The sequence below is a fragment of the Delphinus delphis genome, chromosome 13 (genome assembly GCF_949987515.2).
Source record: "Delphinus delphis chromosome 13, mDelDel1.2, whole genome shotgun sequence".
NCBI lineage: Eukaryota > Metazoa > Chordata > Mammalia > Artiodactyla > Delphinidae > Delphinus > Delphinus delphis.
This window is the reverse complement of record NC_082695.1, coordinates 28,123,226-28,136,431: the sequence shown is the minus strand read 5'-3', so window position 1 is coordinate 28,136,431 and position 13,206 is coordinate 28,123,226. Positions and strand designations below refer to the sequence as shown.

Genomic DNA, 13,206 nt, shown 5'->3' with positions numbered 1-13,206 from the left:
ACATGATTTTATGGAACATACAAAATCTTTAAAATTTAACAACAAATGTATTCTTAAATAATTAATTTCAGGATGAAAATGTGGCTCTCTGCATACAGGTGAAACATCTTATCAAAAATCTCATTCAGGTACTACCAGCATCACAAAGTATCACTAATTCTCTATTGTAGGCAGTGTAACCTGGCAGTTGAAGCAAGGCCTCAGGAGCCAGAGAGCCTGAGTTTGAACCTCAGCTCTGCCACTTACTAGCAGTGTGATTCCGGGCAAGTTACTTAACCTCTCTGTGCTTCAGTTACTTCATCTGTAAAATGGGAATAATAGTACCTATTTCATGGGATTGTTATAAAAATTAAATGATTCCATACAAAAAAAGGTGCTCAGAATAGTGCTTAGCACATAGTAGAAGTTAAATAAATACAATCTCCTATGAATAAACTTATTTCTTTCCTGTTGAAATCATTTGTTTTAAAAATTTTATTACATATACTAAAAAACACTGAATTGTATATTTTAAATGGGTGAATTTTATGGCAGGTAAATTATATCTCAATAAAGCTGATTTAAAAAGGTTATTACCAAAGTTTGATGAATTTGGGTATTCATAAGAATGAGAATTACCTATTTCCACTGTAGCCCCATCCATCCTATGCCCCAGGTCAGGGAGGACAGGTGGCTCTGTGGTCAGAAGAGGAGAGAACCGCAGGTCCACAGGCTTGTCAGGCACAATGTCCCCCCAGCTCATGTTTCCGAGGCAGCCCGCATACAGTTCTAACACCCAAATTTAACAGAATGAAAGTATCTCTCCATATGCTTTTGGCAGATGTTTTTAAAGGAACAATTTACAACCCCAAATCTCATAGTATGAGGTGTTAGAAAAGGTGTTGGGAAAAAGAAAATGATAAGATATGAACAAAGACTGATGCAAAAGAATACTAATTTCAGACTTAACAGGAAAAAAATGGAGCTAGCCTGTAAAACAATAGGGAAATAGGCGAGTAAAAGACAACTTAGCCATGTGTTAGTAATCACATCCTTATAAATAATGCTGTGGGGCATATTTAACGACCTGGGAAGATGTTCCTGCCCCACATAACATTACATGGGGACATCAAACACTGTGCACACAGCTCTTGTCTCCACCTCATGACGCACAAGCTCCATCACAGCGCATGCCTCTGCTGGTGAAACTACGGGTAACAGTTCTTCTTTAAACATTTCCCCAATTTCTACAGTGGGTTTCTACTTGCAATTACATGGAGGGGTAAGGTTTTAAAGCTATTTAGGGAACTTTTCTTCAAGATAATTCTGCCAACTTTACCCAAACTCCCCAAGGGAAACTTTATAGTAAGAACCAATGTAGGTCTGCAGAAAGAAGAGCCCAAATCTCTTACTTTCCAATTAAGATGCAAGATCAATTTTAAAAGTAAGATTCTCATAGAACAATCACTTTCAATAACAGCTCAATTCTGGTTGTTGTGAAACACCAATTCATAAGGTTAAAATAAAATAAGATATACTATAGAGAAAATTGATATTTAATTATTCTAAAGTAGATTTCCTGCTAGTTAGCATCTAACTTGTTGAAAATGAAACAGAAGAATATGTATATGACAAGGGCATGTGATGCCCCTTCTATGCAACGTGCGGTGTCCCGTTGCTACCCACAAGGACTGCTGTCTCCTGAACGCTCAGCCCTGGCCACCCCCATGCCCCTGACGGGCTGCTGTCGGCGCTGCAGGGGGAACATGTACCTGCTGCCCCGAGCCTTTCCTCTGTCAGTGCCTGTGGGCAGGGACTCTGACTGCTCATCTCTCTACTCCAACAGCTGACACGGCTGTTTAATAAACACTTGGAAAAATGAAGGAACTGTATGTCAAATATCATCCAAATCATACAAGCACGTTACGTCTGTCTTGTTCCTTTCTCTGTCCTGTTGGTGCTTCCACTGGAGTTTATAATCCCTCCTCTTTTCTCCTGAAAATCATGAAGCTTACTTTTCTCATGGTAATATATTTGTTTTGCCTTATAATTTTGTTGAAATCTTTTCTATTACCCCATTATTCCTTCTCAAGGTACAGTAATTTTTAAAAATCCGGTCTTAAGCAGCCGTCCTATAACACCATTTCCTTATTTTTCCATAGTGGTTCTTATTCTTTGAGGCTGTGGACCCTTTAGGAATCTGAGCAAAGCTATGAACCTCGTCTCCAGAAAATGCACATACATACACTTTAGGAAATACATACAAATTTGTTATATTTCAAGGGACTCACAGACCATCCTTAGGCTCATGCAAGGACTCCCAGAATAAGAACTCTCCATTTATGTCATGTATATGTTCTGGCTCATTATTATGTAAATGCTCATATGGATTTGTTTTAAACATCATTTTAAAGGGAAACACTTGCTGCCATAAAAATCAGACAGAGATAAATTCACACAGCCTGCCCTCACTCTGAAGCTCTGTACATGGAAGGTATGTGCTATTATTTCAACACCTCTGGGAGTACTTTTCATCACTGTCCCTGCAGTGGAGACCAGGACATAACAACCAACAAGACAGACGTGGGCCCTGCTGCCACGGAGGCCACAGTGTGACAGAATGGCCAAAAGTCAAACAAAAGAACATCAGCACGCAGTGACTGAGAGTCATGGGAGGCAGGGAGAGCCGCTGAAGTGGATGTGACTGACCAGACGGAGAAGAGGAGAGCCTGGGTCAGAGAGGGGAGGACTAGAGAGACCTAGAAGTAAAACCCACAGGGCTTGGCTGTTGGGTAAGAACCAGAGGTGATGCTGAGCAATCTGTCCTGGGCTCTGAGATGGGGAACCAGGAGGAGACAGTTGGAGGAGAAACCAGGCGAGGTCACCGCTTGGCTGCGGGGCTTGTCGTGCGTGAGGGGCAAGGAGGCCCTGCTCAGCAGACGGCTGCACGTGTGGGTCTAAACTTTCAGAGAAACCTGTGCTGTAGGGCGGGAGCTGGGGAAACCAGAAACAAACCCTGGAGGAGAATGTGGTTGCTCAGGGAGAGGGAGCCCGGGATAGAAACCAGACGACTAAGCAGGGCTTGAAAGAGGCAGAAGAGGTCGGAGGAGAGAACCAGGAGACAGTGCCACAGGGTCGGCTCCTGTCCTGTTCAGGCACCACGAGACTGTTTCCCTGAATTCTTTGGGCATCTTTAATCTTACAAATTGGAGGACAGCTGCATCAACAAAAATGTTTACATTTTATAATATGGTTTTGCTCTAAATGAAAATCAATGTGTGCTTATAAAAAAATTAAACATAATAAATATAAAGGAATGTGAGTAATAAGTTAAGTGATATCAGTAATAATTGAGTCTCTTATCACATAATACCATATCTTCAAACCATAATTAAGACAATAGAAACCTGAAGTAAAACTATGTATCACTTATATTTCTAAAAGGTAATAACTTATCCATGTATATGTATTACAATTTATAAAGTATTTTGACCATGATCCTATTTAATTCTTAAATGAAAGTCATAATGAAGGTGTAGAGGACTTTTTATCCCCCTTCTGCTGACGAAGAAATCAATGCTCACAGAGGTGAAGAGACTGTCCTAAAACCACAGCCTAGAGGTTGGCAGAGCTCTGTCCACTAGGCAGCGCGGTGCTCTCCTACACTCAGCATCACGGGGCAATAATTTCCTATTCCATGAACCTCAAGTATAGACTTCCAGCGTGAGGGTGTGTGTGTGTGTGTGTGAGTGAGACAGGGCCCTGCAGACGGCAGTCTCTCACTGGGCTGCTGTGCTGTCTTCCAGTGATGCCCCGGACTCACCTAACCTGCCGCGTCTGGTTTCCTCTGGTGACACGGGCCGCAGCTTTCTTTCTGCTTTGATTTCTTCCAGGATCCTTTCATGGAGGCTCCGTGGCCGCGGTGGAGTAGGCTTCAGTTTTCTGGCTGAGGCCTTAGAAAAAATATAATGGCTATAGAGACTTGCTTGGGTAGTTTTCCTTATATAATTTTTACTGAAGTCCACTCATACAGTACATTATGAAATTATATTTTACTGATTGCAACACTGCTTGATAAAAGACCATTTTCAAGCAATAGGGAGATTACTGGACTTCACAGTGGTTCAGTCACATGTGCTCAAGTAACTTTAAGGAGTCAGCTTTGCTGCAGCTGTAGTCATGCTCCCTACGTGCTACTGTGACAGGCAATCCATTGAAATGTAAGCTGTACGTTACCTATTATGATTATTGTTTTTGAAAGTAATGTTTTTAAGTAAGTCATCACAACCTTCTTAGATTATTATCTTCGTTCTATAGTTGAGGAAATACAGGCTCAGGGAGGCCGATCAACTCTCTCAAGAGACATGTGGCCACTAGGTTGTGTAGCTAGTGTGCAAATCCGGGCCCATCTGACTCCATGCTCTTTCTGCTCCACCAGGACCCGCCTTCTTAAAATTATTTCCTATGTGGCCTCTTTCCCTTATTTTAAAAAGATTTATAAGAGGGATAATTATGTTTTAGATGTTCACAAACTGAGAAAGAAACACCATTCCTGTTCTAGTTACTGAACACACATGGGGTTTGAGAGGCCTTGGTGAGCACTGGCTGTGGAGCTGGGGGGAAGTAAGTGTAGAACAGAGGAAACGCAAACCAACATTCAAACCAGATCAGAACACCCTGATTCCATGGTCACTAGAAAGAACCCCGTCAACAGACGAAGATAATTAATACAAAAGAGGAGGTACAGCAGGGTGGATTTACTGTAAAACAGTATCAAAACGACAATTTAATCAAGGTGAAGTGTTTGTACCATAAAGTAAACAGGAGGGCAGCCCACACCAGGAACTACTTGGAATTATATTCAGCTGTTATTCTAGGAGGTATTTGGCCAGATTTTGCACCATAACTCAGGTTGTTTGAGTTAAAATATCCTAAGACAGCCTGTATTGAATAATTTTAAGTACTTTTTTGTGAATTAAGAATGTAATTTACAGTTGGGCTTCATAATTCTGAGAATGAAAGCTCAGTGTAAATACTCCTTTAAGAGCTGAGTTCTAGAGGTCATAGGCTAGAGGAGAATACTTCATTATGTGCTCTCCAAACAAGGGGAATATGTCAAATTACATACTGGATTTAAAGGAGGTCTTGATCTGATGAAGTCCAGGATGATTTCATGAGCACTTTTTTTTAACCGAGGGGGAATATCACCATTCACCTGAAAGGAGACAAAAAGTAGAAGATTCATGTGACTACAGGTTTATCATTATAAGTTTCTGGGTACATATGTCAACATATGTCACTTCAAAATTACTGAAGTGGAATCTGGCTCCACCAAGGATGCATTTCAAATCAATAAAAATGGAGAGTAGATGGCTGAATGATTCAGAGCAAAAATAACTATGCAGAATTGAAGAAACTCCACGTCCACTTTAGTTCTACATTTGGGGAAATTATATGTAAGATGCATCCTTCCAACAAAAAGTTTCTACAATTATGAATGTGAATGGAAAAAATAATACTACGCTTAATTACTATATAATTTCAAGTGTCTTTGGGACTTCCCTGGTGGTCCAGTGGTTAAGACTCTGTGCTTCCGCTGCAGGGGGTGCGGGTTCGGTCCCTGGTCAGGGAGCTGGGATCTCACGTGCCAGGTGGCGCAGCCAAAACAACAACAACAAAAAGTCTTTTACCTCTTATTTTCATCCTTGTACAAAATCTTGGTAATGGGAAGGAGTGGGGACATGGTTCACATTCTTAGACAAAGCTGAGGCTCAGATCGAGGTGGTGTCTGCCCCCTTCACAGGGTCGGTGAGCAGAAGAGCCTGGCAGGGGCCTGGTCTGACTCTGACTCTTGCCCTAACATCCTCTCTTTTTAAAAGAAACAGGTTACAAAAATATTAAGAAATTTAAGAAAAACCCACCAAAAACCCCCCACCTAAACTCACATTCTGACCACTCAGAAGGCACTGTTGTGGTGACCATAAGTCATACTTATTTCCCAACCTCATATGAAAAAACAGAACTGCTAGGCACTTTCTGTCATTATTCTCATAAAAGATAGATGAAAAAAGAAATGTTAACAAATTACAAATTTAAAAAACTGATGAATACCTTAAACTTCTCAAAATCCAGAAAATCAGCATACTATTTTTATTATGAACTGCCCGAAAAACCTCTATAATACTTTTTCACTCTACTTTGGTGACCTACTCTTTATCTTGTCATATTTTAATAATTTTATGTTATCAATTTTATTGGAGAGAAAAAAGATAATTTGTTTATTCCTCTAGCACCAATAGTTGATTTTTTTTAATTTTGATAGGTTAGAAAGGTTTCTTTAAGCTTCACAATTTGTTATTGAAATGTCATGCCCAATTTTAGAGTTATTGTAAAATTTGGTCAAACTTTTTAAAAGTATTTTCTTATCTGAATTGGAAGACTTCAGGGCATGGACAGTTTTGTTATGTACTTCCCAATCTTAATTACTGTTTTAATTGCTCAGGATCATTAATCAATTGGTTATTAATTTTTTATTGCAGCTGTATGAGTTTTGATCCTTTTGTCAATGTCACTATTTTGTGTCACCTGAGAAATGAATTTAAAAAAAAAAAAAAAGAACCTGAACTGCTGCTCCCAGGCCCAGTGGCTGCCTCCCACAAATGCGACCACTCAGGGTGTGTGACAAGCCTGCTGACATCATCCACTCCCCTTTTCCCTGTGCCCCCCGCCCCCCAGTCCTGAGTGAGGACAGGACAGCCCTAAGGTTAGAGTTAGGAGTGAAAGCTGCCTGAGCTGAGCCACGCTTGTGACCACTAGTACTTGGTTTAAGGAGTGTGTGTACCCAAGCAGCAGAGTTGGGGGCCTACCGTGGCACCACTCTTCACCCATGGACTTCATGTTACACAAGACTTTTTAAAAAATCCTTATTGTATGAACAACTTAATCAGACCTTTCTATTCTACTCCTGAACAGGATAACACATATCTTTCTAGCTATTTTTTTTAATTGGCATTTTTTAAAATTAATTTATTTTTCAATTTTATTTTTGGCTGCACTGGGTCTTCGTTGCTGCGCTTAGGCTTCCTCTAGCTATGGTGAGCAGGGGCTACTCTTTGTTGTGGTGCACGGGCTTCTCACGTTGTGGAGCACGGGCCGTAGGTGCGCAGGCTGAGTAGTTGTGGAGAGCGGGCTCAGTAGTTGTGGCTCACGGGCTCTAGCACACAGGCTCGGTAGTTGTGGCACACAGGCTTAGCTGCTCCGCAGCATGTAGGATCTTCCTGGACCAGGGCTCGAACCCGTGTCCCCTGCATTGGCAGGCAGATTCTTAACCACTGAGCCACCAGGGAAGCCCTCTTTCTAGCTATTTTTCGTATACTTTTATTTTAATGTTCTTTCCATCACAACAGCAGGGTTGAGTGAGGTAATGGAGTCAATAAGGCCAAGGTTGTGAGTTCCATTCCCCAAACAAGCACGTTAACATCAGTTTCCTCACTAGTCAGAAACTGGATCCTGGATCCCAATTACAAAATGTGTGTCAGTGCTCATGAGGGAGCTGCAGGCCAGTATTGATGTGAGTCAGTCAGTCAAAGTCCTTACTAGCAGGAGGAAAAGTAACAGCAAATTCCATTCTGCTGCTGGGTCAGTGAAATTACTTTTTTTTTTAATATAAATACAGAACACACCCTGAAACAAGCTCTCTGAAGCTGCAACAATAAATGATTTCTAGATGAACACAAATAGTAGGCCCATAAGTAAATGAGACCAGTTATAGAACTTGATCTTACTTTTGAGCCACAATGCCTTAAACAAATAACTGCTCTATAAAAAATGTTTAAGTTTCTACATCTTTATTTTTCTTTTCAATTTTATTTATTTATTTTTGTACAGCAGGTTCTTATTAGTTATCTATTTTATATATTAGTCAATCCCAATCTCCCAATCATATATGTCAATCCCAATCTCCCAATTCATCCCACCACCACCAACCCTCTGACTATACATTTTACAAGGATCTTTCATTACACTGGACAAGTCTTCTCAAATAATTGGTTTATACTTAAGAAAAAAGAGGTTAAGACAATTAGAAATAAAATGCCTCCTCTGTTAGGCTTCTATTAATCAAAGAAAGACAAAGTTTTCAAGAGCTCAAAAACATCAGAAAAACAACAGATCATCTGATCAGGCTTTAGACCAAGGTAAATAAATAGAGGGAACTTGGTAATGTTTAAAAAAAAAAAAAAGACCTTTAATGAGATATAATTCACATATAAAATTCACCCCTTTATTTATTTTTTTTTGGCGGCACCACTCGGCATGTGGGATCTTAGTTTCCTGACAGGGATTGAACCCACACCCCCTGTAGTGGAAGCACGGAGTCTTAACCACTGGACTGCCAGAGAAGTCCAAAATTCACCCTTTTAAAGTGTACAATTCAGGGTTCTAAGTAGTCACAAGGTTTTGCAATCACTACCAATAACTTCAGAGAAATTTTATCACCCCAAAAGTATATGCTGCACCCATTAGCACTCATTCCTCATTCTTCCCTCCCCACAGCCATTGGCAGCCACTAATCTACTGTCTTACTGATGTGCCTACTCTGGAAATTTCAAATAAATGGAACCCCTCATACATTATGTAGCCTTTTGTGTCTGGCTTCTTCCACTTAGCATGTTTTCAAGGTTCACGCAGGTGGTAGGATGTATTGGTACTTCATTCCTTTTTATGCCTGAATAATATTCCATTGTATATTACCCACTCATGAGCTGATAAACATTTGGATGGTTTCTACTTTTTGGCTATTATAAATATGCTATGAACATTCATACATAAATTTTTGTGTGGACAAATGTTTTCATTTCTCTTAGGAGTGCATGTAATGGCTGGGCCGTAAACTCTATGTTTAACACCTTGAAGAATTAGCAAACTATTTCCCCAAGTGTGCACCATCTTACATTTCCATCAGTGCTATGAGGGTTCCAATGTCTCCACATCCTCACCAGCATGTTATTTCTTGTGTTTTTTATTTTAGCCACTCTAGTAGGTGTAAAGTAGCATCTCACTGCAGTTTTGATTAGCATTTCCCTAATGACTAATAATGTTAAGCATCTTTTCATGTGCTTATTGGCCATATCTTCTTCAGAGAATAATTCAAATTATTTGCCCACTTTCCAACTGGGTTGTCTTTTTTATTGTTGAGTTTAAAATATTCTTTATATGTCCTGGATACAAGTCACTTTTTGGATATATGATTTGTAAGTATTTTCTCCCATTTTGTGGGTTGTCTTCACTTCCTTTATATTGTCTTTTAAATCACAAAAGTTTTAATTTTCGCTCAAGTCCAATTTATTTTTTTCTTTTGTTGCTGTACTTTTGGTGTCATATCTAAGAAAGCACTGCCTAATCTAAGATCACAAACCTGTTTTCTTCTATGAGTTTTATAGTTCTAGTTCTTAAATTTAGGTCTTTCATCCATTTTGAGTTAACTTTTATATATAGTATGAGGTAGCAGTCCAACTTCATTCTTCTGCTTGTGAATATCCATCTGTCCTGGCATCATTTGTTGAAAAGACTGATATTTCCCTTTTGTCTTGGGATCCCACAGAAATCAACTGACAACAAATGAAGGCAATTATTTCTGGACTCTCAATTCTATTCCACTGCTCTATGTTTATCTTTATGCCAACATCACACTGTCTTGATTACAGTTTCTTTGTAGTAAGTTGTAAAATTAGGAAGTGTGAATCCTCCAACTTCGTTCTTTTTTCAAGATTGTCTTGGCTATTCTGGGTTCCTTGTAATTCCATGTGACTTTTAGGATCTGCTCATCAATTTCTGAAATGACCGGCCAGGGAGCAGCGACAGCACCACACGGGCATGGCACGGGGTGCCCGAGTGCAACTGCCATGGCCACCTCCCTCGGTGGGGTTGCCTGTTCGGGGCGCCTGCCCAGTTACACAGTCCTTGGGTCGCCCGCGCCCCGCGCCTAGCCGTTGCCACAGCTGCCGGAAGAGGCAGTTCAACAGCCGGCCGGGCTCTGGAGAAGCCGGCCGGGCTCTGGAGCACCCAAGCCCGCTTCAGGAAAGCGGCTTCCGCTCCTCGACTGCTGGCAGTCGGCTGACGGCGGCCGACGATCTACATCTTTATTTTTAAAGGTGAGTTATCTGAAGTTCTCTGTTAGAATTAAAGCATTTTACCAAAACATTTTGAAAAAATTCCATTGAAATGTTTTGTACTTCTATAACTTAATGTTCTAAATATAATCACATATGGCTAAGCCATTCAATTCCCATCATGAGCATCACAAATATACAAAAAACAGTGGATTACTATGGTATAGTTATGTAGTTTAAACCTGAGGATTAAATTAAGAACATCTTGGCATACCGCTTCAGATACAGATAGACTATGTGTGAAAATCCATTGTGTTTACTCTTTACAACAAAATTTTTTTAAAGAAATTAGGAAGTGGCATTATATTGATAAAAGTAAAAATTTTTTTAAAATATATCCAGTTTTTGAATGATTAAATATGAGTAGCTGGGGCTTCCCTGGTGGCGCAGTGGTTGAGCGTCCGCCTGCCGATGCAGGGGACACGGGTTCGTGCCCCGGTCCGGGAAGATCCCACATGCCGCGGAGCGGCTGGGCCCGTGAGCCATGGCTGCTGAGCCTGTGTGGCCACAGTAGTGAGAGGCCTGCGTACCGCCAAAAAAAAAAAAAAAAAATTTGAGCAGCTGAATTTCCACTGTCATTTATCAGGCACATATATACATAACAAGGAACTAATCAAAATCTTAGCCTGTTAGACTAAAACTTGAAAACTTCCCCCACACAAAACCAATCACCACTAGAACTGCCATCTGCCTAGTCCCCTGCACAGAGGCTCAGTATAAACGTATCCAAGTGAACTGCATGGAATTAGCCGGACAAAGAAAGACAGAAAAAAGGAAAACAATAATGGGTACCACAGAGTAGTAACATGTTCTTCTTTACTTACTACTCACAACCTCCAAACTGTATAAACATGCACATAACAGGAGTCCCAGAGGGACTGGAAAGACAAGAAAGGACAAAGAAAATGTGAAGAACTAATGGCTAAAAACTTCCAAAATTTGATAACAATACAAATCTACTCATCCAAGAAGCTCTATAAACTCCAAGCAATAAACTCCAAGAGAGCCACAACAGAACACATTATAGTCAAGTCGTTGAAAGAAAAATATTGAAAGCAGCAAGAAGTGACTATCACATACAAGGGATCCTCAATTAGATGAACAGGTGATCTCTCACTAGAAACCATAAAGGCCAAAAGGCAGTGAGCTAAGTTTAAAGTCAGAAAAAAACACTGTCAACCAATAATTCTGTACCCAGAAAAACTCTGCTTCAAAAATGAAGAAGAGGGCTTCCCTGGTGGCGCAGTGGTTGAGAGTCTGCCTGCCAATGCAGGGGACACGGGTTCCTGCCCCAGTCCGGGAAGATCCCACATGCCGCGGAGCAGCTAGGCCCGTGAGCCATGGCCGCTGAGCCTGCGTGTCTGGAGCCTGTGCTCTGCAACGGGAGAGGCCACAACAGTGAGAGGCCCGTGTACCACAAAAAAAAAAGAAGAAGAAATTAAGACATTCCCAGGCAAACAAACACTAAGGGGGTTCATCACTAGTAACCCTGCCCTAAAGGGAGTTGTTCAGGCTTAAAGAAAAGGACAGTAGACAGAAATTTAAAGCCATGGGTTGTGGAATTACACATTTGTAACTTTTCTGTGAGCTTACTGTATTTTCCAGCTTTTCCATATTGAGAAGAACATTTTCAACAAATAAGATTACCAAAAAACAACCATTTGAGTCCACTGACAGTTTTCTTTGCTACTTACCATCACTTTTCGCAAAGTGTATCTTTTGGATCGAATGTCATCCATTAGCATCTCATAAGGGGTGAGCTGATATTCAATGGGCAGAGGGTTGTACTGCCGCTCTTGGACCTTCTTGAGTTTTACTCCATTCCGCAAATCCCTCATCACCTGCACCCAGAATCGAGCCTGAAAGAGCCAAGGGTGGAGAGAAATCCATAAATAAATTTACTAGTTTCCTCTAAAGAGCTATAGTGGTAAAGAAAATATTAAGAGCTTGGATTACAAACAACCAAGCAAACCAAAGAGAAACGATTTAAAAAATTAGATTTTAGGGTACTAAAAAGCAGGTTGGATGCCAGCAGAGAATCCACCAGCTCTAACTGTGGGGACACCTGGATAAAACCCTAATTCACCCCCTGTGCTACCTGCATCCATGGCCTCAGTTCCTCAGGCCCTCATGCTCCACCTATCAGGTGGCTTTGCTCACTGAAGAGGTGTGTGTTTCTCACACTAGACTTTGGGTTTGGCTCTATTACTTCCTTGGCCACTGGAATTTTAGTGGATATGACATGACCAAAGACTTCAACAACAAATGCACAATGGCTTGTCACTCTGCTCCTGTTACTACCATGAGAACATCACGCTTGGGTTGGCACAAAGCACACTGGCAGGATTATCCAGGAGAAGGACGATGCACAGAGTAGAGCCACCACTCTGATCTGCAGACTCATGAGCTGAGTAAATGCTACCACTTTATGCCATGGTATTTTGTAGTGTTCAGTTACGCAGCATTACTGTGACCACAGCTAACTGATACAGCCATCTACTGCTATTTGACATCCAGCAAGTTGCTTCCCCTTTCTGAACCCTGGCTTCCTCATCAATAAAAGAAAATGGCACTTTATAACTTGTTGAGATGATCAGAGCTGATGTACAGTGTTCTGCACATAGAAAATGCTCAAAAATGACAATTTTTATGTTATTACTATCTCTGCACAAATTATTTAATATCAATTTTCTTATCTACAAATAATAGCAAGTTGCTCTGCCTGCCTTTCAAGAAAATGAAATATATGTAAAATATTTATTATAATTTAAAATATATTAAATGTGTTAATATTATTATACTTTAACCTTTTTGTTTTCCTGCCTATAAGCTATCATATTCTCGGCTTCAGTAAAGAGAAAATCAATATGATATTTAACTGAAATATTATAGGTTGTTAAACATTAATAAGTGGCTCAATAGCTACATAATATATTTATTAAAAATCAAGTGACATATTTCATAAGAAATGCCTACATAACTGATTAAACTTCTCAAAAATGTCCTCAAAAAATGATTTGTGATTTTTAAAAACTGTATACCATTTCTTATTCCCAAA

The 13,206-nt window shown here is 40.3% G+C and overlaps 2 protein-coding genes across 7 annotated transcripts in view; one reads left to right on the top strand and one right to left on the bottom strand.

Moving 5' to 3' along the window:
* The window catches only part of SPIRE1 (spire type actin nucleation factor 1), a 206,937-nt gene that overhangs the window by 33,879 nt on the left and 159,852 nt on the right, over positions 1–13,206 (bottom strand). For 4 of the 6 annotated variants that reach the window (XM_060028620.1, XM_060028623.1, XM_060028621.1 and 1 more), the window contains exons 6-8: positions 11,843–12,007; positions 5,108–5,194; positions 3,803–3,932 (exon numbers count right to left, since the gene is read on the bottom strand). In XM_060028620.1, the coding sequence (XP_059884603.1) occupies positions 3,803–3,932; positions 5,108–5,194; positions 11,843–12,007 (382 nt within the window). Of the gene's footprint in view, positions 1–618; positions 676–3,802; positions 3,933–5,107; positions 5,195–11,842; positions 12,008–13,206 lie in introns of all 6 variants that reach the window. The other 2 variants (XM_060028619.1, XM_060028622.1) reach the window with 1 other exon arrangement.
* PRELID3A (PRELI domain containing 3A) overlaps positions 1–13,206 on the top strand; it is a 138,653-nt gene that overhangs the window by 81,927 nt on the left and 43,520 nt on the right. The window lies entirely within an intron of this gene.